Genomic DNA, 25,174 nt, shown 5'->3' with positions numbered 1-25,174 from the left:
CATATGTGTCTTGAGTCTTTTCAAATGCATCAAAGAATTCTTCATTGATGGGGATTGTATTTGTTGCATCAAGAGGAACAAGGGTGACAGGAATTCCAGAATGAATCACCTAGAAAAAAGAGATTTATTTACCTTTTTGTCACTAACATAACTACCCACAGAAATATGTTGTCATGAACCAACTATTTAAAAAGCTTAAACTGTTAAGCTGAAAACACATGAATGGTTTTATATAATACTGCTAGCTGTCAGCTCATGATATTAAGGGCTACGGTAAACAACATGATTATTGTTTATTTCCATGAAAGTTAAAAGTATATTTCGTTCTTTAGATATCAATAAATGGAATTAATGTTATGCATATCAAAATGTCTGATGACCTGGTATGCAGCAAAAGGGTCTCCATATATGTTGAACTCTGCATAAGGGTCAGTATTATAATCAGTGAATATGTTGCCACGGTCACCGCACTGTCGAGGCACACAAGAAGATGAAGCATTCTTGGGGCAGCAACCAGTTGGGTTGCTAGATCTTACACCACCACCCATGATGTAAATGTGCTCCACATTTTTCTTCAGGTGTGGGTTATTCATAAGGAAAATTGCAAGGTTTGTATGTACTCCAATCGCTAACAAGGTTATGGGACCAGCAGATATTTTTTCAATCAGCACTTGCTGAACAGTTGGTTGTTGCAATGGAGTATATCTCCTTTTGCCCTGATATCATGAAAAGATTAGCAAGAAAATGAGTATCAGTATATTAATTAGGCTATAGGTACAGTTGAAGTAAATGACTTAACTGAAGACCAGTTCTTATCATGCTATTACCTTTGGTAGGAAAGCCTTCCTGATACCATAGTTTGTATCGACATCTAAGCGCCCTCCAAGAGGAATGGCCCTTCTGTATCTGCAACCCCCTACTGTTGTCATTCCCTAATTCATTATGTCAGAAACAAATTATTAGCATGTGAAGTAATATAGTTAAGATTGTACACATTTTTTTATTTGTTATAGTCTTAAAAAGAAACCTGTTCTATGATTGGAAGATATCCACCAACGTTAGGGAGGATGGTACTATTTGGTAGTATTCCACCTTCACCTCCAACTCCAACAGCAATATCATCTCGCCCCATCATATAAAGTATGTCATAAATTTGATTCACAGCATGTCCAGCATTTAACCAACTATTTGCATTAATCGTGATTCCCTGAAAGTTAATTAAGAGGCTTAAACTACAAAGCCAAATCTATAACTAACTAGGACAGTATACTACTCAATAAACAAATTTGGAAAATCGTTATCATCCAATACATTCTAAACAGTAATGTATATGAGAAACGTTATAATATATAATTTCAATACATTTTTCATATATTCTTTTACGAGTAGTTTATTTTTGGCTTAAATACTCTTTTGGTCCTTGAAATTGTAAAGGGAATCAAATCTGATCCCTATAAAAATTTCGCATCAAATTGGGTCCCTAAAATTGTTTTTTTAATCTAATTAAGTATTTTTGCTCAATTTTGACTAGTCAACGTTCCAGTGCCAAGCCTAGTCAGCTAAGCATGGCCACATGGACTTTTTTCACATCAATTTTAGTCCCTTGAAAAATATTTTAATCAATTCTAGTCCTTGTTCTTTCACCTTCCTCTTCCACCTTCTTCCTCTTCTTCCATAACTCAAATCCTTAAATCCAGAAATTCAAAACCCTAAAAAAACTATATGTTCATCATATTCACCTTGTTCTTACTTTTGAATTTATGGGATTTGAGTTATGGAGGAAGAGGAAGAAGGTGGAAGAGGAAGAAGATGAAGGTGGAAGAATAAGGACTAAAATTGATTAAAATACTTTTCAAGGGACTAAAACTGATGTGAAAAAGTCCACGTGGTCGTCTTTAGCTGACTAGGCTTGCCACTGGACCGTTGACCGCTCAAAATTGAGCAAAAGGAGTTAATTAGATTAAAAAAACAATTTTAGGGACCCAATTTGATGCGAAAATTTTACAAGGACCAGATTTGATTCCCTTTACAGTTTCAAGGACCAAAAGGTTATTTAAGCCTTTATTTTTAAAATGGACCAATCTTTAATTTGATATATCTGACGTCTATTTTTCCTATAGCAATTCTCAATACATATAAGTATTGTTTTTCTTTTTTTTTCCCTATAAATTTTATTTTGGAAGGCCACATTTTAAAATAATTTGAAAACAATTAATTATGAATTTGTAACTTTATTATTGATTAAATCGTCTATATTCTCAAATTTATTTAATAAATAATCAATTAATTTTTTTGTCTCAAGTGAATTCATTTTGAGTTTTTCCCTACGTTATAGTTTTTCTTAAAATTTTTTGATCTACATAATCTTTTATATGTTAGTTTTTCCTCTTTACCTTATTTCCATATTTTATTTTTTTCATCAAAATTCAAAATGTATGACTTACAATATTGTTCATTGATTTTTAAAAAACAATAAACAATATTTTTCTGTATATAGAGAAATATAATGTTGTAAATTATTAATGATTTGGTTTACTACTCACCTCCAATTGAAATTCGGATCTGTTGAGCTTGAGAAGGTATAGCAGAGCAAAGAGATCATCAGTGTCCACATCTGTGTCCACCAGAATCCGACGAGGTGTGCCTTCCGCCACCATAAACGGAGGAGCATCTTCAAGAAGGGTTCCTACAATCAACACTATCACTATAGGAACCCAACACATGCACCTCCTTCGCAACGTTATTAGCATTTTCGTTTTACCCCCTCAAACAACCCAACCTGATCAATTCAATAACTGCTACTAGCTGCAGCGAGTTCAAATATATATAAGTCAGTTCAGTTCAGTCTCATTTCTGTAAGCAACAAGTAAGCAAGCAAACATGCATATGAAGAAGATTTTATAGAGTCATCCACTTGCTGATTTATCATGTGAAAACTTGAATACATTTAGCTAGAGTATTATATAAGTAAACTTTACTTTTTTTATAATACTTAATTATAAAGAAAAGTTGAATTGAGCTATGTATTAATAACAATATTAAATGGCTGCTAATTACCATTTATATAATTAATTAATTATATTTATTATCTATATATATAACAAAATAAGTAAACTTGACTTGAACAATGCATTAATAAAAATATTAATTAAATTGTTATTAATTACCATTTATATTATTAATTAGATTGACTATATATATATATATATATATGGGATGTATTTCAATGAGAAATATGATTTTATGTGAGAATATGATAATAAATTACGACCGTTAAATCTAATCATAAATGAACACCTAGATTAAATAAATAAATAAATAAATAGTCATGTGTTCACTTCAAAAAATCATGTAACTTTTTAAAATATTTCAAAACTAACTTAATTATCTTTCACATTATTATGTAAATAAATTATTAAATCGGTAAAGTTACTTCATTGTTAATTATTAAATATCAATTATTAAATTTGAATAATATTAATTATTTACACAAAAGTAACTCTCATACTATTTATTCAAATATCTCAACACAATTATTTTTATATTATTATATTTATAATGAAAATATTTTAATATTTATTTATTTATTACAATATAGTAATTGACTTTTTTTACAATATTAAAAAATATCGTAAATAAACCTATGTAACGCATGGATAGTATATCTAGTATATAAATAAACTTAACTTGATAAATAAAACTAGTCGACTTCTTTTGAATCAAATACCATAGATTTATGCTAATGTCAGGTTGTCGCCCGGAGGCAACATGTTGTGAGTTAGAGTTGTTGCATCGACGCCCGATGTAATGTTAAATGGTCAAGGGTATTCACATTTTCGGTCGTAAAATCTTATAATTACTTATGTTTTACCAAACTTAATTTTGGGTCTGAAACCAAATGCCTAAAATGACACTAAATATAATGTTTTCATCCATAATTGATTTTACTCTAACACATTTGATGGTAAGGTCTCCCAACACGAAACCTAATTAAGACATCAAAATTAATGTAATCTTAAAATTGATCTAAGATCTATTTCAATGCAATTATCCATTTCACTCTAGCTATTTTTAAAAAATCACATTTCATCTTAGATCTTTACATATAAACATTTCGCTTACATTGTTTCTCCTATCTAACATACTAGAACGTGTTTAATTTTGAAGTGGAAGATCTTACGATAAAAAGAAGTTATTTTCCTTAATAGTAAAATTGTTTTAACTTCTACGAACGCAAAACCAAATATGTTGCATATATGACTTCTATGATTATCGTGCTTTAAATTGTGTGTCCATCAACGATCCAAACACACTATTAGAAGAGGATTGAGACGGTTATTGCTCTCATCTCTCAAAGTCTCAACATCATATAATTATTATTTTTTTGCAAAAATTCGACATGGTAAAAAATAAAAACATTTATTAAAGTCGAGGTTTAGTCAATGGTCCCACACAAAAACTACCCCCTCCCGCTTGGTGGAATTTTGAAGGAGAGAAAATCAGGGAAAGAAGAGAGAGAATTTTCCGGGAAAATCGTGAATCGAGAATTATGAGCAGCCTCTGGTTTCTGCTATTCCTGCCCCTGATCTTCCATTGGAACGAAGTTTCCAGCTCCTACGCAGGTTCCGCAAGTTCCATCATCAACCCTTCAAAGGTCAAACAGGTTTCATGGAAGCCAAGGTCTCTTCTGCTCGCTCTTTCTCTGTTTGCAATTTGCATCGATTTCAGTTTCTAAATCTTGCAATTAAGCTTACAGAACTCAAATCCATGTTGTTTGCAGAGCTTTCGTTTATGAAGGTTTCCTTACTGGCTTGGAATGCGATCACTTGATCTCCTTAGTGAGTAGATAGATAGATAGATAGATACACTCATACACATACATCTCTATCGATTTCACTGTTTTCTCAAGTTACTGTTGATTGTTTGATTTAGGCGAAATCGGAATTGAAGAGATCTGCGGTTGCTGATAATCTCTCTGGTGATAGCAAGTTGAGTGAAGTTCGAACTAGCTCTGGAATGTTCATTTCCAAGAAAAAGGTTTGCTGCTGCCTCTGATTACTTGATGGATTTCATCTTTTATGATTTATTTATTTTTGAAAATTTTTATTGCTTTCTTAATATGTAGGATCCTATTGTTGCTGGTATTGAGGACAAGATTTCAGCATGGACATTCCTTCCAAAAGGTACTGAACATCATGGAAATCTACATGCTATGCTATTGTTTCGACAATGCTCAACGTTTGATTTGTTGTACTGTTATTTGCTTGTGGTCGACGGGTCGACTGTAATTATAATTGTGCTTCGCTATCAGTCTATCACTATAACTTGTTAGCTTTTCTAGTTCTTTGATGTCTGATTTTCATGTAAATGAGTGGGGAACCAGGAATGTTTGATTTTAAATCCTCAAAGCGTGGAAGGAAATCCCATGGCTTAAATGGAAGTCGATTAATAATCAAGTATTCATGAGTCATGACTATGTTCAGTTGCTTACCTGAATGACAAGCGAGCAATATTTAATGAGCGGGCGAGAACTGACAAAAAGAAATTGAGAAAGTTGAAGTCTCAATTTCTGAATAAGTAGTATCCTTGTTAAAGTTTCACATTAACTAGAGATATCATATAACTAAACAAGCCTTTATAGATGATAGAGCAAAACTCACTCATATTGTGTAAAGTTAGGCCTTAGCTGAATTTTAAGAATCCCTTTTCAAATTAACTCCATACACCATATTGTTGTGTTGTGTCACTAGCAAAGCTAGGGATTGGAGAAGAGAATGAAGATGTATTTGTATGATCAGTTAAATGATGAAGATGATTCACATTCTTTTCACTTCCCTGTCCTATATGTAGAATCAAGCAATCAAGCACTAATCACTTTCTTTGTAATATTTTATGATTGAATTTCAGAAAATGGGGAGGACATGCAAGTATTGAGATATGAGCATGGGCAGAAATATGACCCGCATTATGATTACTTCACTGATAAAGTTAATATAGTACGGGGTGGACATCGCATGGCGACTGTCCTCTTGTATCTCACTAATGTGACCAGAGGTGGTGAAACCGTATTCCCTGTTGCAGAGGTTTGTATAGTAAATTAATCATTTTTCCATGTCTTTCCACAGAATCAAAAATGTATTATTGGAAAACAATTGGTGTTTAGCTGGGTTCCTATAGTGCAGTTTTCTTGTGCCAGTTCAATCTATCATAATGAATAATTCTCTTTTACGTTGTGCCAAAATTTCTTGTCTGATATCGTAAGTATTACTCTATTTCTATGACACTAAACAGGAAAAGCCTTAGAAACTGAGCAGACATTTTGATGCAGATAAAAACTTATGCACTCTGTTCATATTTTTGTTCTTGTAGTGACGGAGGAAATAGTATTTTCTTCGTATGATATTCTCAGGATCCTCTTCTGTGGTCTTTTCCAAGTATAAGCGTGGATCAGGAATATTTTAATTTCATGAAGGAGATTGTTTCTGCCTTTTATTACACATAAGGCCATTACTAATTTTGATAGCTTCTGAATTTCCATTCTGCTTATAGGAACCTCCCCGTCGCAGAGGTTTAGAAACAAACAGTGATCTTTCTGAGTGTGCCAAAAAAGGAATAGCAGGTGGGAAACTGTATAAGTAATTACTTTTATGTGTTTTCCTCTGCATTATACTTTCATGTCACATTTTCTGCCAGTCACCTTATTCTAAATGATTGCTTTTTGCTCCTCACCCGGTATTGCATAGTGAAACCACGAAGAGGGGATGCACTTCTGTTCTTCAGTCTTCACACAACTGCTACCCCAGACACTGACAGTCTTCATGCTGGATGCCCAGTAATCGAAGGTGAGAAATGGTCAGCGACAAAGTGGATTCATGTAGATTCATTTGATAAGACGGTCGGTGCTGGAGGTGACTGCTCTGATCAGCACGAAAGCTGTCAAAGATGGGCTTCCCTTGGAGAATGCACTAACAATCCTGAGTATATGGTTGGATCTTCAGACCTTCCTGGATCATGTAGAAGGAGTTGTAAGGCATGTTAGAATCTCCACCAAATGTTTTCCAGATTCTTCTTGGTAATGTTATTTCTGCCACTGAGTTTAAACTTTCATTTTGCTGGTTTGTAAAGTAATTCCACTCCATCGTGATGCTTAGCTTTTCACTTTTCACAGGGTTATACTTATACCCACACAGCCTCACACTTAAAGTGATGGAAATTGTTCACGTGGGATTCAGCTTTCTTTTTTGTTGTATTTATTTATAAAACAACTAGAAAAAACTAGTTAATTTATTATTAGCGTAGAATTTATAATAAATCATATTAATACGGTAGAACCAACGGTATATTAGGAACCACTAATCGCTCAGGTTGATAGATTCGTAAGCCTTGAGGCAGAAAAAAATATAGGCTTAAAAGCAGTTTCTACCCCTGAAGTTTGATGATATTGCAATTGATACCCCAACCTCAATTTTTTCTGCGGAGTGTACCCTGAATGTATCAGAAAGTTGCAAGAGTGCCCTTCTGTCAGCCTTCTGTTTAAAACTTGACGGAAGTGCTGACGTGGCATTTTTTTTATAAAATTTAAAAACTAAATTTACTTAAAAAAATTCAAGGACTAAATTCAGGGACAATCTCCCTATTCACCACCACCTCCTCTTCTTCTCTCTTCCTCTCTTCTCTCCATCTCCTCGCTAGTCAAGCCAGGACCACCAAACTGGGTCAATACTCTATATACTTCAATGTAAAAACACCATTAACAAGAATAGCAAAGTAAAAAAGGTAAAGTTTCAGTTTTAAAATAATTTTTTGATGAAACTTAAACTCAGTTCTTACGCTAAACTAAATTGTCAATCAAAGCTTCACTAATTTATCCCCAAATTGAAATTCTTTAATTACAATTCCCTTGCCATTCGTTCTCACGTGAAAAATCAAACAAAGAAACAACAGCAATCAAATGAAATTGGGGAGTGAAATCAAACGAGGAAGATGCGTGAGCCCGTCGGGGTTACGAACACCATACACAAAGCAAACCCCAATTTAATGGGTTCCTTTTCGTTCTGCTTCTTCTGCGTTCCTTTTCCTTCTTCTTCCAAACAGATCTCTCCTTTCCTTCTTCTATTTACTGTTTCTTCAGAGATAAATGTTGATGATGTGGGAGTGGCACGATGGGTTGCGTTGTGTGTTTTGGTGGGTTGGGGGTGGCAAGATCTAGTTGTTTGCTGAGTTTTTAAAATTGTTTTCTGTATTTGGGTTGGGGATTGATGGAGAATCAGGCAAAAAATATTTGTGGAAGAGTGATGGGTGGTGGTTGTGGAACTGGGTTTGGTCCCTGAATTTTTTAATTAAATTTAGTTTTTAAATTTAATAAAAAAATAAAAAAGAAATACCACGTCAGCACTTTCGTCAAGTTTTAAACGGAAGGGCTGACGGAAGGGCACTTTTGCAACTTTCTGATACATTCAGGGTACACTTCGCAGAAAAAATTGAGCAGGGATATCAATCACAATATCATTAAACTTCAGGGGTAGAAACTGCTTTTAAGCCAAAAAAAAAATATACAACCCATCATGTCCAATGGATCGAGTATGGAGAAAAAAACAAAGCCCAAGGAAGATCCTGAGGCAGTTTTTCGAGTGATGAGCCCCATTGCCAAGACCAATTAGTAGCGTTCCAGGAGAAATTTATTATTTATACACGGCTAGTAATTGTTGTAGAAAGTAGATGATGAACTATCTACGGTTATATTACATATAATTAATATGTTACGATTTCAATCCAGCTACAAGATGATGATTTTTTAGACCGATCTATCTCCATTGTTTTCTTGAAGTTGGGTTAGGAGAAAAGAAAAGAAAAAGGTACCATGTCGTTTTGGCATTTCCAAAATCAAATGTGAAAGTATGGGTTAAACTTAGGAAAATCACCCTATCAATTGTAGTGTATAATATAACAAAAGATATATTATTGCTGCCTAGCAGAGAATAATGAAGAAGTGTGCCTACACTTTATCAGGAGAATGACGCCATTTTCTGGTTTGTTCTTCAAAGCTTCCAACCTTAGCTGATTGATTATGATCGCCAAGCTTATCAGCAAGCAAATTATAATAAGCCATGGCACTCACTCGACTTAAAATTCTAACTAATTTTCCATGTTTCTCCACCGCAATTTTTCCATCAGTAGATTCAACACCATCAGCTAAGACTTTAACAGGCTTGAGCTCAAATCTTGGATCAAGTTTTGAAGTATCAGCCAAGGTTACTGCACCTAGAATTTCCCCCAAGAATGTGTCCTACAAGTGCAAACAAGAAGGAAACCTTATGTTAAAATGATCCTAAAGTTTTTATGCTGTGAAATAATATTGGGCTAGAAAAAAGAATTTAATTTTGTGGATAGGAACTTAGGTACTTACCATATGATGATACTTGTTATGGATTTGCTTCAAATGGTATAGGCTTGACAGCAGACGCTTGGAAAATACAGCCTCAGGAGTTGTTGATTTCGTACGTAACTGACCTATGGCGGTTGAAAATGAACTTACTTTGCGCTGTGCACTAAGAGGAATCAATGTTATGTTAACTTCAGATTCAAACACTGTCTTGGCAGCCAAAGGATCTAGGAACATGTTGAATTCTGCATATTGGTTGGAAGGAACTGAAAAGATGTTTCCTCTATCATTGGCATTCTGGCTGATGTGTCCCCCAACTACATAAACCTCCTGCAACATTTAGGAACAGTTATCTCCTCAAATTATAACAATCTGAACTTTATTTTAAAACGTTTAATTAAAAAATTGTTCTGAATATTCAATTAATTTTTTCCTTTTGTCTAGAACTTGACTTTTTTCTAGCTATGCTCTGAAGTCCACTGTCATAGAAGTGGATTGTTCTTGCTAATAACTGTTTCAAATAGATGATAACAAATATATGCCCTGACTTACCTTGATTCTAGATCTTATGTTTTCTACTGATACAACCTTTGCCAAATTAGTCAAGGGTCCATTGGTTAATACTGTAATCTTAGATCCTGGTTCAGTTGTTTGTAATACAGACTCCCAAACTTCCATAGCTAGTGGTTGCCTGAGTTCCGGGTGATCTGTATCGCGAGGAGCCCCGAACTTCACAGAGTTTTCTGCTGTATACCTGAAATAATTCTTACTGTGTTAGTCAAATCCTAGTAGGAAAATTAGAAATTTTTACAAGCATTTCTGTCACCAAGAAACTTCTAACATAAGTTTCTTTACATAATTGATTTTGTACCAAAATCTAACTAAAGAAGGATTTCCAAACATGCTATTAGACAATATGATTTCAATAATTTAGGATGCATCATAACATTGATGAGAAATACTAACTGGGCCATGAAAATAACAGGAAAGCACCTTCTTGGGCTGCGTGGTAGATCGCGAGCAAGACCATAAAGTGTGTCAGAGTCTAGAAACCCCCCACTTCCATGGGGAATGGCTCTAACATACTTGCAATCTCCAACAGCTGAAAATATTGGATCCGATTGATTCACGGCAAAAACATCTCCGAGACCAACTGGGATATCGTCACGGCCCATCATGTGCAGTAAGTCATAGATTATGTCTATTGTTGCTGCATTTGCCCATCCAGTAGGACTCACAATGATTGCCTGAAGAGTAAGGTACATTAACCCAAAATTAAAGGTGTTACTTCTCAATAATTTGTTGTTTAATAACAAAGAACTCAACATAATAAAACTTAGGCTTGTAAGTACCAGGTATGTACAATTAACTTAGGTGATCAAATTAAGAGTAGAAATTCTTAGTGTTTGAACACATTTTCATATCTTGGTCTCAATGTTTGATTTAACTGAGAACAAGTAATTCAAAGAAACACTTAGAAATGAAAAATCAGAATACCTTGAGGTTGATTACTTCAACGGGAACTTTAAGGAGGTAAAACAGAGCCAAAAAATCTCCTGCACTCATGTCCATGTCAAACACAACAGGTTTCCCAAGTGTTTTGTTATGAAAATCGGGCTTGTAAGTTACTTCTTTGTAGTAAGGAAACTGTGTGGTGAAGTTGAACTTCCCAGTATGTTGTGGTTGCTTTAGAACCTTTGAACACCAACAAAAAAAGTCAAATTTGCATACATTTATCATTTTAAGAATCCAATAACAACCATAACACAGAGAATTCAGTTGTTTGTAATTTCTTTGTAGACTCATCATGTAAGTCCATATTTTCCCTCACAAATGAAATAAAACAATGCACATGTTTGGAAATCCTTTTATAATTGATTTTGAAGCCAAAACCAATTCTAAGAAGAAACTCCTATGAAATCAGTTTTGGAGCCAAAATATGCTTTTGGATTTCAGAATTGATTTTGAGGAAAGAAAATTTGATCTAAACATGCTAATATGAATAATTGAAGAAATTAGAGCAATATATATAAAGAGAGAGCAATGTATCAAAAAGTGAACATACATTCAAGAAGCTTTTATAATATTCTCTATCAAGGGAGCTCCTAACATCCCGGTTAGGCTTTGCTTTTGTGGCAACAAGTACCCTCACTGAGTCAGGACCATGTGCCTCTGATGTATAACCATCCTATAGAACATGTTGCAACACATAACACATTAACAATATGTCTGCAAAAGTGATATATTAGTGCATGTTTAGTTTCATGATTTACACATAATTCAAGACATATTTACTCAAAAGCTAAGACTTGTAGCTTTTGATGAGTATTGATTCCAAAGCATTTCATCGTGGAACCAAACATGCTATTGAAGTTGCAACCTAAAAGGGAAAGCAACTACCTGGCATCTTCCTCTCCCATTCTTGACAAAGCAAAGTGGATCTCTAAGTCCTTGTTGAATATGACCACTATGCACCCCACCTTTCTCTAAATTGAACTTAGGAACTTTTAGGCCATCAAAGAGTGGATTAGAGCCATCAGATATCCCATAAGGCTTGTTTGAAGTAACAACAGTTATGTTTATATATTCCATTTCAGCAAATTCATTTTCTCCTTCAGGGTTATTGGATTTACTCATAGTTGAAACAGCTATACCAGCTGCAAAAGAGTCCCACATAAAATAACTCTGCATAGTGCAACAATGATTCATTATTAATATCAGCTCCTTCCTATTCGTAAAACAATAGGCATGTACATATTAACTACAAAGTTACCGAATAGAATTGGTCGTCAAACCATGTATCACGAGCCATTTTCAATGACTTGAATATATATTGTGCCTCATAAGTTTCTTGAGTCTTTTCAAATACATCAAAGAATTCTTCATTGATGGGGATTGTGTTTGTTGCATCAAGAGGAACAAGGGTGATGGGAATTCCAGAGTGAATCACCTGAAAAACAATATTTACCTTTTTTCGTTACGAGTATAATTACTACCCACATATTTAAGTTTCACACACAGGCACACAACGTGATATGTTGTCATGAACCAACTATGTCAAAAAATTGTTGGTGAAGACATTAATGTTTTGTATATCAAAATGTCTGACCTGGTATGCTGCAAAAGGGTCACCGAACATGTTGAACTCTGCATAAGGGTTAGTATTATAATCAGTAAACATGTTGCCGCGGTCACCGCACTGTCGAGGCACACAGGAGGAAGATGAAGCATTTTTGGGGCAGCAACCAGTTGGGTTGCTCGACCTTACACCACCACCCATGATGTAAATGTGCTCCACATTTTTCTTTAGGTGTGGGTTATTCATTAGGAAAATTGCAATGTTTGTGTGTACTCCAGTCACTAACAGGGTTATGGGACCTTCAGATATTTTTTCAATCAGCACTTCCTGAGAAGTTGGTTGTTTTAATGGAGTGTATTTCCTTTTGCCCTGATATCATGAAAAGATTACCAAGAAAATGAGTATCAGTAATTAATTAGGCTATATGTTCAATTGAAGTAAATGATTTAACTGAAGACTGGTTTTTATTCCCCAAAATTAAAGATCATAAAGGGTGCACTTTTAAAATTGCCTCATAAAACACTTATAACATGGAAACACACATTAGATGCCCATTCTAGTACATGTTCGGAAAATCTCTTACAATTTATTCTAAAGTCAAAATTAGTTCTTGAGAGAAACTCATGTAAGAAGCTTCTGGATGCTAATTCCCAGAAAAACAAAGCTAATCCAAACATGCTTTTACCTGCGGTAGGAAAGCCTTTCTGATACCAAAGTTTGCATCAATATCTAATCGCCCTCCAAGACCCAAAGGAATGGCCCTTCTGTATCTGCAACCCCCAACAGTGGTAATTCCCTATAGTTCAATATCAGATACATTTTAGCTTGAATGAATATAGTTAAGAATTAAGATAGATATACATACATATTTTTTTCCTTTTCATTTGCATTTGTTATTATTGTCTTAAACTTTAATGTTTACCAAACAACGATATATATATAGAAAGAAATAAAACCTGTTCTATGATTGGAAGATATCCACCAACATTAGGGAGTATGGTACCATTTGGTAGTATTCCACCTTCACCTCCAACTCCAACTGCAATATCATCTCGCCCCATCATATAAAGTATGTCATAAATTTGATTCACAGCATGTCCAGCATCTAACCAACTATTTGCATTGATCGTGATTCCCTGAAAGTTAATTAAGAGGCTTAACTTATAAACTACAAAGTTAATTTTTTTGTAGTGTATTACTAACTAGGACTCATTAAACAAATTCGGGAAAGTGTTGACCATCATCTAATACATTCTAAACAGTATAATATACACGAGTAAAGTTATATCATATATTTATAATCATTTTTCATATATTATCTTGAGACTAGTTTATTTTAAAAAAAGGACCAATTGTACATTTGATATATGTTTGTATTTTTTCCATAGCAATTGAAATTTTATAACTTTTATCTTGGAATATCTCAAGTAACTTTAATTAATGATAACAAAATTTCTATAATCTCTTTTTATTTATTAATTTTTTTTACATCGGAAAGATAATTACACCCTCCAAGGATTTATCTCTGGACCTTCCTCTCCCCAACTTATATGTCCCACAGCTCTTACCATATGAACTATCATTTGGGGACTAGTTAACTTAACAATAAATCAATATAATTTATACCTATGTAAGTATTTATTAACATAAATTAATAAGTTTACTCTCAAGTAATTTTCTTTTTTATTTACATAATCTTTTATCTGTTACTTTTTCTCCTCTTTACCTTATTAACATTTTTTTTATTTCTACATGACCCCCAAAAAAAATTACATATTTTATTTGATTTTTTTTATCAAAATTCAAAATGTAGGGATCATTACTGTTTATAAAAATGAATATATATATATATATATATATATAATATTGGGGGTATAAGCCCAAAAAAAATGAAGATATATAAGACCCAAATACAATGGTTTGTTGAGATAGGGGTTGAATTTTGTTGAGGGTGTGTAGTGGTTGGTTGAGGTTTGTTGAAGATGAGGTGAGGAGAGAAGTGTTGAGAGTTCTCAATAATGTTGAGAGGGGGTAAGGGTGCCACGTGGCGTGTTCTGGTTCGTTGTCCGGATTTTTATCATCTTAGTCTTTTGAACTCAATTATTTCATTGTAAAAAAAAATTTCTGGAAATTTTTTTTTAACCAAAATTCATGATTTTTTTTTCCTCTATAAATAGAGATTTGGTTCGTTTGATTTGGACACGGAAAAAAAACCAAATTTTTCACTATTTTTATTATCTTTCTATTAGCCTTTGTTTTGAAATGGATCCCAACAAAAAATAAAATAAGTTAAGGAAATAAAATAAATTATTGTCTATATTTAAAAAAAATATATAAATTGTTAAGTGTTTATTGTTTTAATTTAATTTAAATCGATAATTGTAATTTTATGTAAATCATAAAAATAAAAATATAAAATTAAATAAAAATATGAAATAAAAAAGTGGTGGGGTAGGGTGTTGGTGTTGAACGAAAAACCATTGGAGTGGGTAAAAGTTGAATGAGTGTTAAATTAGAGAGAAGATGATGTGAAGTGTTGGGATGAGAAAAAATAGTGTTTTTTTTTTTACAAACCATTGTAAATGGTCTAATAAGATCCTCAGCTTCTGCCAATGTCGGGTATACACATTTCAACTCTAGGGGACCATCATCATCATCTATATTACTATATATGGTAGTAACATGTTTCGGTTCCACACGGCATGGGGTTTTCAATGTTTGAACTTGCCAACTTGGGCTGTTTTCGTCTTTTCGATTCATTCCAGCCTATATATGTTGAATATTTTATTATTTTTTGACGGATTGAATATTCTTTGATACAAGTAAATAGATATATACTCCTAGATTACATTTAAGATAAAATCAAATGAAACTTAAGGGGTGAGATTTTGCTGCATAGTGCTCGAGGGAACACTTGCAGAGAAGAGAAGGACCCAAATTCAAGTATGTATTCTATATTCGCATGTAGTATTATTGATAAATATGGAAACTTTAAACACAAGGCTTGTGTAGTTAGGGATGGCAACGGGGCGGGTATCCGAACCCGTACCCGAACCCGCAACACTACCCGCGGGTAGTCGACCAGTATCCGTACCCGTTAAGCGTCAAACGGGTACCCGTTTACGGGCCTTAAACGGGTTTGGATACCCGCGGGTACCCGTTAAGCGCCAAACGGGTACCCGTTTACAATTTTTTATTTTCCTAAATTACTGCAAATTAACTTTTTTTTGTTGGAAATTTAAATTGATTTCAGATCTTAAATAACACCCATATAATTGAACATTAATTGAGCGGATGAAGCAAATAAATATGAATTAATTTCAATTAGTTTGAAATATCAAGTTCATTAAAACAATTCAAGATTATAAATATTCTTCTCAAATCGAAACTTAATTACCACCATTATACACCAAACTTTGCTTATATTTTACTAAAAAATAATTATAGAATATTGACTTTGAATGGAGAAGAATGAAACCCTAAAATTTTAATTTGGGCTTAAGTAAATAGTAAGGGCATTTATGTAATTTTACTCTAACGGGTACCCACGGATAGGGTACGCGGATATCCGCCCCACCCCGTTTTCGGACGGATATTTAAAATATCCGTTTTTCAAACCCGTGGGTACCCGAACCCGCGGGTTATTATACCCGTGACGGATTTTTATCCGCGGGTACCCGCGGGTTCGGGTTTTTTTTTTGCCCCATTGCCATCCCTATGTGTAGTTGTGTTCACTTATTAATTGATTTTAGTTTCTAAAGTAACCAAACTCAAATTAATCCAGGGCTGCCCAAGGGTAACGCTACTCAAGCAAGAGTTTTAGGTATTAAAAAATTAAAAAAAAATTACTAAGTAAAAAAGGCCTCAATTTTTTTTAAGTAAGTACAAAAGACCCCCAAAATTAAAATTAATAAGTAAAAAAGACCCCCAATTTTAAAAAAGAAATACTATTTTTTAGATAAAAAATTATCACTTTAAAAATCGATTTATGCCTCATTTGATGTTGGGCCGACCCTGAATTAATCCGCATAAAAGTATCAAATATATACTAGAAAAACAACAATTTGGGGTAGGAAGTAGCATTATGTTTGGTTTATGACAAAATGAGAAAAGAGCAAGAGAGAAACTTTACTTGGTAGAGAAAATTTGATGAAAAAAGTAAATTAATTATTTAAGTTGTTTGATATGAGATAAATATTAATAAAAGAGATAAAAAGAATTAACTTAAGCACTCCTTTTCTGATTTAGTTTAATATAAAATTAAAATTAAAATATTGCTTTTATAAATATTTTCACTCTAAGTATGAAATACTAGGGTTTAGGGTTTAAGGCATAGAAATCCATTTAAGGTAAAATTAAATGAAACATAGTGTTATCTTAAAATTATAAATAAACAGTTAAATAGAAACAAAATGTGGACAATTAAAATATAAATATGAACTGAGTACTATCATGATTCATGAGTTAAAACAAAATAAAACATATATTAAATATTATTAAATCATCTAAACAAGGATGATTGAGACAACTCGACAAAAAAGACACAACTCCCTCCAATTGATCAAGTCATAAATGTTGTGGGACCCATAACTAATTGTCTATATCTCTGTATTTCCCTTTTGTTGTGGGTCAACTAGATCTTATCTCACTCTTTTCAATGTGCAATCCAATAAAATGGAAATGTGGAAGATCAAACTCTTTGGAGGTAAACTAGTCACTTCGTTTCTATTTATCTATCCACAAAAAATAATTTGTTTTTATTTAACTGTCAATTTAACATTTTAAGAAAACATTAAATTATGTTTTTACAACTAATACCCTTATTAAAACAATAAATAAGAAGAGATAAAACACAGTTTAAAGGATATAATAGTAAAAACATGCTCAACTTTTCTAACATTTAAAAAAATTAATTATACTATTAATCTAAGTGTCATCACCTAAAGTGTACAGATAAAAAATAATGGAGAGAGTATTTAATTTATATTTTGTCATTGCCTATCTCACCTTCAACAATTAAATAGACCGTACATAAATGATTAATAACAAGCATGGAGTAATTACATATAGACATATAAATAAATAGTGTAGTCAGTTTGGGTTGTATAATTTACTAAAGTTATGGATTTAACTTTAAAGTTTCTAAGTGTGTTTAGTAAAATTTCAATTGGTGGATAATCGATTTTATGATGCTCATCATATCTAAGGATGAACTTATGAACTTATGTTTATCTTCTCAGTATGTCACAGACGCACTATGCTGTAATTGGAGTGTTTTCTCTTTGCCGATTTTTTCTTTGTTTTCTCTCAGTTTCAGCATAAGCCAACAAATAAGAGGAGAAAAGAGGAAACTAGCAAGCATTGATTTGGTTGTGTCAGTAGTTACTCACCTCCAATTGAAACTGAGATCTGTTGAGCTTCAAAAGGTAGAGCAGAGCAAAGAAATCATCTGTATCAACATCTGTGTCCATCAGAATCCGACGAGGAAGCTTGGCCTCATCCACCACAGCAGCACCTCCAAGATTAGTTGCTGCTACAATCAACAACACTAGTACTAGAGAAACCCAGCACCTCCTCAAAGTAGAAACACAGCTGTGTTGTATCATCTTGAAAGAATGTTTGAGCTCAAATAACCACTGCAATTCAATGTTAATTATAATTGAATCTGCAGCAGCTTCTTAATATATATAACTAGCTGCTCAGTTTCATTCATGTAGCCGACACCGGCTAGAAAAATATGTATATATATAAGCACATGCGGATATATATATGAAGACCTTCCTTACTTTAGACCGGGCAGAAGAGAGGAAAAGGACACAGAGATTAATTAAAACCAATGGGAACTTGGAACGTTCACTCCATTAGCAATGCTTTTAGCAAAGCGTGAAGATCTAACTGTTATATATGCTATTGCTAATATAGCTCTTCCGATTTTGACTAATCAACCAACACGAGATGCACACACAAGCACTTAAATAATAATTTTTATTTGACAAAAAAAAAAATCGCCATTCCCCAAAACCATAAAGCGTGGTCCTCCTCTTCTATTCTATCTCCTATCATTCTTTTTAACATGTGGATAATGGATTAGATCGAGTAATGATTTATGCTCTACACTCTACAGTACTACCATCCCTTTTTTTTTTATATAGTTAAATGTTAGTTGTTAGTAATGTTAGTAAATTATTCATTCTCAGGGTTCGAACATTGAACCTTTCACCCTTCATCACACTCAACTCTTACTTCCATAACTCTTATCACTTGAGCTATCATTCGAGGATCATATCAACCCTCTTATAAATATTTCCAATATTAAATGAATAAAGAAATAAAGAGAACGTTTGGAAAACATAGTTTAAAATTTTTGAATTTACTTAATGTATAAATTAAGAATATAGGAGTATTTTGTTATAAATAATTTATTTACTAGATTCTAAAAAAATGAATTCCTTTTTTTTGAAACCGAATTTCTTATTCAAATTTTACCTGGAGAAAAATATTTTAAACATGTTTGACAATATCTTAAACATGTTATAATTTCTTATTTATTTATGCTCCATATATATATCTATATATATATATATATTCACTTCTAATATGCGATTATTCTAAATATTTAGTTTACTCTAAAATTACTTTGTAAAAATGTAACATTTTTTGGAAAAATTTATAAACTCCCTTACATAACATTCTTTTATATTACATTTACAATAAGAACTTTTTAAAATGATTTATTATTCTTAATATTGATATTGATATTAAAGATTATCGATATGTTTATTTCTTTTTTATCAATGGTGGATTATTTGGCTCGTTTTTCTTTTTCTTGTAGTGACTCTATTTGGATTGATGAAGTCCTTCCGCGACCGGCCTCTTTACTCCAGCATCGATGTAATGAGTTCAATGTCTCTTGGTTTTGCTTAATGGATGAATTCATTTTTAAAAAAATTAAATCAAACTTCATTATGTCTCATTTTCTATCTTATTTTCCTCTTTTCCTTTGGCCACCGGTCTCAACGGGGAAAAGGGGCCCCACATGACTAATATGGTTCGGGATACGGTAGTGATGTCCCTGGCTACAAAGGTATTATTTTTTAGCTCAGAGGAGATCGAACCCGGGGCAGAAGCCTAGACGAAACCCTTTAAGGAAATCCACATTCACCACTTGTGTCATCCCTTGTGGTTTCTTATTTTCCTCTTTGATTGTTATAGTTTCTAGGTCCAAATAATGAACGGAAAATGAAATGAAACTGGGCCGAGTGGCAACACTATTTTTTTTTGTTGATAATTTGGAGGGCAAAAGCCCACAACGCTAAATTTCTGAATCCACACAGTCGCTTGCAATTCATTCGTTGACCAAAAACAAAATAATGTTGCAAAATAATTCATTGACATGATGTGTTACTATGAAATTATTTAAGGGAGTGCAAATAATGTTTTCTATCAAAAGCCGGCTTCAACCTTTTTCTTTGTTAAAGATGCTTAAATTAAACGTCGAAAGAAATGACTTATGACACTTACATCACGTGAGGATAAAATCTCAAAAAACGATACAATGATGCATATAAATAAGAAACTTAAGCACAAATTTGCTCACTCAAGCTGATACATCCAACTGATTGCATGAAGTAAACAACTCTAAAAACAATACAAAAGACCATAAACTCCCAATATCTACCAGATAGTTTTTTCTCTGTTCTCAGATTATGTTGGATTGTTGACGCTTAGGAGCTGATCTTTAGTTTTTCTTTTCTCTTTGTACCAAAAAAAGAATTAATTTCGCCGCTCCAATTTAAACAACTCATCTACCTCCTCCGGAGTTGCAATGTGTGAGGTCAGACTTCAACTGAAAATTATCTAATTAACATTAAAAAAAAATAAAGCAGGCTTGAACTTAAAGCCCTTGATATTAAATAATGTTTTCTTTTATTATTCTTACTATTACCATCCCTACCTTAATCATAAAGGTGAAGAATCAAAGAATTTGCCACACAAACGGGAAGAACACACATCACAACACATCAACAAAAAAACAAGATTTTAACATGTTGATTCAAACGTGGATCGGAGTTGAGTTCAACGAAAATTTAAATATACATGTGAACATTGGCAGTTTGCATCTAAAAATAGTAACCTGCCAAATTCCATGCTCATATCTTCTGTGGTAGCATGGAAGTTGAGCAATCTATCATTAATATCTATTCCAATCCTTGAAGGTTGAACAAGCACTCTCCTATCACATCTAGACCGACACAGCAAAGCATGGTTCGTCAACAAGAGAGTCTACTTTGTGGGATAGAACCAAGGTTTGAAAAGTTATTCAATTGATACTATTCAAGTAACATAATATAATTGCAGCAACTTTAGCAATCAGTACTCAGCTATTGTCATTGTCAGCTAATGTTTCCTTCGAAGGGATATAGGCAACCTGGTTTATTTCAACTACACAACACAATATAAGGAATGGAATCTTCCCTCCCTTGCAAATTGCGATGAGCCGATGACATTCTTAAGCCATATGAGCTCTACCTACCATTCACAAGTTCATAGCAGAATGCTAAACAAGATAAGAATTTGATTGGCTGGGGAATGCCATAAGACCAAAACACAAACCAATTTACTGGATGCTTAAACATATCCCTTTGCCACCACAACCAGAAATGCAGTGATATCTGACAGAAGCTCAGATCTCCATTAACATAGAAACTATGGTTTGAGCAACTACAATTTTCACATTTATTAGACCCGTCTATCAAACTGCTCAATTAATAAAACTCTTAACTTGCTGGACATACCGCTCATCACTTAACGAAAGGTCCCTATACTTAATAGGAAAATTTCAGGGATCTGAAGCTGAAGAAACCAAAAATGGAAGAATATACTATTTCTAAAACTCTCTGATAATCCAACTCATAAACAGAAAGAAACATATATAACTGTTCTATGACATGGACACATTTTCTTTCCATCTTAGTCCTATTCCTATTAGGAGTATCAACCTTTCCCTTCTCAAATTATCACAAGTCTCGATCTACGACTCATTACTAACTCTAACAACTATAAAAGTTCAACCCTCCACCTAACATTTAAACTCCTAGGTTCAACTAACAGCTCTTCGATACTTCAAGAGCATACATAACGCACATGAAGCTAATAAATCAATGACAGTGAATAACTGATGTCAATTTGATGAACACTGAACTGAACAGTCAAAGAGAATACAAGCTGTGCAATGACAGAACTGACAAAATTCACTTTTGCACTGATTCATTACAAAGCCCACATTCAATGTCACTCTTAAGTTGCATAAAATTATAATCAACTGTCTGTTGCTTCATAGAGTATCAACTGAGAAAATACAAGTATTTCTATATAACACAAGAAAAATAGACAAGAATAGAAACACTCCCAAACCTAGAATGCTATGATCATTTTGTAAGTCAATAACATAAGATCCTTTAACCTAATTGTTACTTTGTCCTAAAGGACAAAAACTACATATGCAAATCACAGAATCATGAAATAGAACAAAGAACAAAGAACACCCCGATCATATAACAACATCTAACCAACAAAAACCGATGAAAAAGCGTTATGAAGAAGAAGCTTTCGGCTCTTAGCACGAACCCCAGAATCAGACTCATCGTGATACCAACCCACCGATTTCTGAGCTTCCAAAACGATCTGGGAGAGACCTGTAGAGACCGAAAGAGGAAATGGGTAACTTCGAAATTAGAAATTGAAGGGAGAAAGGTTCCAACTTTACAGAGAGAGAGTGGAGATTGAACGAACCTTGTCTGACGGTTTGCTTGTTGTTGCGGATATCGTGGACGGTGGCGGAGATTTTCCAATAGAGAGGGCGACCAATGTAGAAGAGAACGAGAAGCAATAGTGACACCATCACAATACGGAACGCGATCCTTGATGTTGGTGAAGCCATTTGATTTTTATTCTTCTTCTTCAACTCACCTTCTTCTCTATTCTCTCTGCTTTTAACAGAAAGGGGAAGAAGAAGAAGAAACAAAACCTTTCTATCACTCTATCTAATAATTTGGTTTTTCTGCTTATATTCCTCATCGTTTTATCTTTTAAACAATAAAAAGATTCTAGAATTTTTGTCTTTTTTTTCGTCAATTTTTTGAATTTTAGTATTACTTAAATTGTTCTTTTTACACGAGGAAAGCTAAACAAAAAAAGAGACTAGCCTAACACATCATAGCAAAGAAGCATCGTAATAGATGACGGAGAGTCTACCCAAACACGACGAGGCTGACATAGCCGAGAAGCCTCAACATTGTTTTTCTGTTTGAGAATATGGCGTCTGTCAACATGGTAGTCCAACTCAAGCACCGTTGCTCTGGCCCAGAAAGTCGAAACATCAAACCTGAAGCACCTGTTGGTTGTTGCAATCAGACTAACAAACGATCTCTCTGGACCCTTGAACCCAAGCATGTCGCAAACCCAGCTCTACGGCTAGGACCTCAGCAAGAAACACATTACCTCCTCCAAAACTAGAGGCGACATCAGAGATCCATAATCCATGGACATTCTTCATAATTGCATTGTAACCCAATGAAGGTCTACTTAATTTTTTTAAATAAAATATAATTCACGACTGTTAAATTGTGTTGATGGTTGCATGGTTATCAAAATCGAGTTTTAAATCGTAAACTCGTACGATTTTACATGTTCAGGTGGTGAAATCGAGTTAAAACGGGTGTAAACTCGTTTTAGGGTAAAACCGGGTGAACTCGGGGTGAACTCGTTAAAATCGGGTAAAATCGCGAGTTCAAAACGAGTTCAACGAGTTTAGAACAAGAAAAAAATTCCTTTGCTTTTAACCCAAACGACGTCGTTTTGAGAGTTACAAGGTTAGGGACTTAGGGTTCTGCTTTTCATAACTTGAAACGGCCTGAACCATCATCGTTTTTCTTCTGCTTTCCTCTATTGACGACTCCATGTTTCTAGCTCTGTGAGTTCCTCTGCTTCTGGTTTGTCGAGTTCCTCTGCTTTTACGTTGGATTTTGTTTTTGGTATGTCGAGTTTCTCTGCTTCTGGTTCGCCATTCTCCGATTTCTCCACTTTTGCTTCTGTGTTTGGCGTTCCTCCCTCCACGTCTCCACCTTTTGCTCGTCATTCGTCATCATACCTTTGCCCAGCATTGGTATTTTTCAGTCATTTTATATTCTTCTCTGTTAAGTTTATACACTATAGTCTGAACTCTGAATTGATATGGCCATGATGATGGATTTCAAGATGTTGAAGTATCTGAAATTTGATATCCTGACCTCACCTGTTGGCTTTTGTTTAATGTTTTATTATGACTTGCGAAACCTTAAATTTGGATTATTTAGTGCTTTTATGTATGAACTTGAACTTGTTCTTACCATTATTGTTGGTGATTTGGTTCATTTTTATAGTTGTTAATGAGTGTTCATCACCATTATAGTGTTTTTATATGTATTTTTTGCATGCGGTAAACTCTTACGAGTTTTCGAGTCGAGTTTACCCCCCTCCACGAGTTTACCTAAACTCTCGAGTTTGATTACCTTGGATGGTTGATGACCATTATCTACAGTCCTATCTAGATTGATAATATTGTATCAACTATACATTTATCAATAACTTAATTGTAAAAAGTAGCTTAATTAAATTTATTTAAATTTGATTAAAAAATATAGGGCTTTTGATGATTGTTTCATGGCAAGCATGTTATTGACACTAATGCAAGTATGCATTAACAACTTCAAGATAAAAAAAATGAGCGAAACTCTTCTTATGAATTGATATGAAAGTTCTTCCATGCTCCACTAAATTGTTATCCAAACACACTCGCAATCATGAATTCTCCATCTTTGACATCTAGGCTAGACTAGTTTTATTACACTGGTACATGCTTGAATAATGTGAACTTTTTTTACCAATAAGCTAGCAATATAATAATGGATACATATCAACTACTATGTGATACATCAATGCAAATTGATTTATCTGTTGCTCTCAATATCCTGCATACATTTGTGTTCTGCTACTTTATGCATTGCTTGGTGTTGCAGATCCTATCCATTTTAAAGAATTTGACAAATAATAGTAATTGACCATAATTTTTAGCTCTTTTTTCACTCTATGAATTGATGCAAGCCTGAATTTCTTCCAGTGTTCTTCCTTTGGTTTCAGGGACTAACTTTGCTACAAAAAGAATAGTCAAAAGGGAGCATCCAGCATACAAAAATAAAGTACCTGACAAAGAAAGATTTGAAATATAATGTTAGTACCAATGAATGTCAGATGGAAATAATAATAATGGAAATAATAATAATAATAATAATAATAATAATAATAATTAAAGCCATCGATATTCCATTCGTCGAGGCTAGTTCCACTAAAGGTATTTTGAATGAATTCTTTTCTTTCTTCAAATCGCATATCAGAATAGGTGGGTCTTGGGTAGTAGGCTCTGATACCAGTTTTTACGGAAGCTATAAAACATTTTTAGTAATGGAAAATGAAATGAACTCAGAGAGTACTTACAGGAACAAGCTTTTATTCAAATCTCCAAACTTACAAACATTTAGAGAGAGAGAGAGAGAGAGAGAGAGAGAGAGAGAGAGAGAGAGAGAGAGAGAGAGAGAGAGAGAGAGAGAGAGAGAGAGAGAGAGGGAAAAACCCGATGCCTCCACTTCTTACTAAACTATCTATTTATACAAGTCTTG

The 25,174-nt window shown here is 33.7% G+C and overlaps 4 protein-coding genes across 5 annotated transcripts; 1 reads left to right on the top strand and 3 right to left on the bottom strand.

Moving 5' to 3' along the window:
* Nucleotides 1-18: 18 nt before the first annotated feature.
* On the bottom strand, nt 19-2,750 carry LOC130713317 (nucleoside hydrolase 3). The gene is made up of 4 exons (XM_057563091.1): nt 2,544-2,750; nt 1,028-1,207; nt 828-932; nt 19-716 (listed from the first exon to the last, which is right to left on the bottom strand). Exons 1-4 carry the CDS (start codon nt 2,748-2,750, stop codon nt 336-338), a joined length of 873 nt encoding a protein of 290 aa, XP_057419074.1. The 3' UTR covers nt 19-335.
* A 1,702-nt stretch (nt 2,751-4,452) lies between these two features.
* On the top strand, nt 4,453-7,220 carry LOC130710254 (probable prolyl 4-hydroxylase 4). Of its 2 annotated transcripts, XM_057559457.1 has the most exons (8): nt 4,453-4,680; nt 4,781-4,838; nt 4,933-5,037; nt 5,126-5,183; nt 5,908-6,083; nt 6,550-6,619; nt 6,744-7,072; nt 7,169-7,220. In XM_057559457.1, the coding sequence occupies exons 1-7, from the start codon at nt 4,550-4,552 to the stop codon at nt 7,037-7,039; spliced, it is 894 nt and encodes a 297-aa protein (XP_057415440.1). In that variant the 5' UTR covers nt 4,453-4,549; the 3' UTR covers nt 7,040-7,072; nt 7,169-7,220. The 2 variants fall into 2 exon arrangements, with proteins under 2 accessions (XP_057415440.1, XP_057415438.1); XM_057559455.1 differs by having other exon boundaries at nt 4,454-4,680; nt 6,744-7,220.
* A 1,623-nt stretch (nt 7,221-8,843) lies between these two features.
* LOC130710253 (nucleoside hydrolase 3-like) lies at nt 8,844-18,356 on the bottom strand. Its single transcript, XM_057559454.1, has 13 exons — nt 18,248-18,356; nt 17,852-18,097; nt 13,418-13,597; nt 13,147-13,257; nt 12,492-12,830; nt 12,156-12,332; nt 11,783-12,067; nt 11,448-11,570; nt 10,880-11,077; nt 10,376-10,629; nt 9,935-10,136; nt 9,407-9,712; nt 8,844-9,286 (listed from the first exon to the last, which is right to left on the bottom strand). Exons 2-13 carry the CDS (start codon nt 18,065-18,067, stop codon nt 8,996-8,998), a joined length of 2,682 nt encoding a protein of 893 aa, XP_057415437.1. The 5' UTR covers nt 18,068-18,097; nt 18,248-18,356; the 3' UTR covers nt 8,844-8,995.
* Nucleotides 18,357-21,752: 3,396 nt separating this feature from the next.
* LOC130711887 (uncharacterized) lies at nt 21,753-22,515 on the bottom strand. Its single transcript, XM_057561660.1, has 2 exons — nt 22,254-22,515; nt 21,753-22,156 (listed from the first exon to the last, which is right to left on the bottom strand). The coding sequence occupies exons 1-2, from the start codon at nt 22,399-22,401 to the stop codon at nt 22,026-22,028; spliced, it is 279 nt and encodes a 92-aa protein (XP_057417643.1). The 5' UTR covers nt 22,402-22,515; the 3' UTR covers nt 21,753-22,025.
* Nucleotides 22,516-25,174: the final 2,659 nt, after the last annotated feature.

This window comes from Lotus japonicus, chromosome 4, assembly GCF_012489685.1.
Source record: "Lotus japonicus ecotype B-129 chromosome 4, LjGifu_v1.2".
NCBI lineage: Eukaryota > Viridiplantae > Streptophyta > Magnoliopsida > Fabales > Fabaceae > Lotus > Lotus japonicus.
This window is presented reverse-complemented; position numbering and strand designations above follow the sequence as displayed.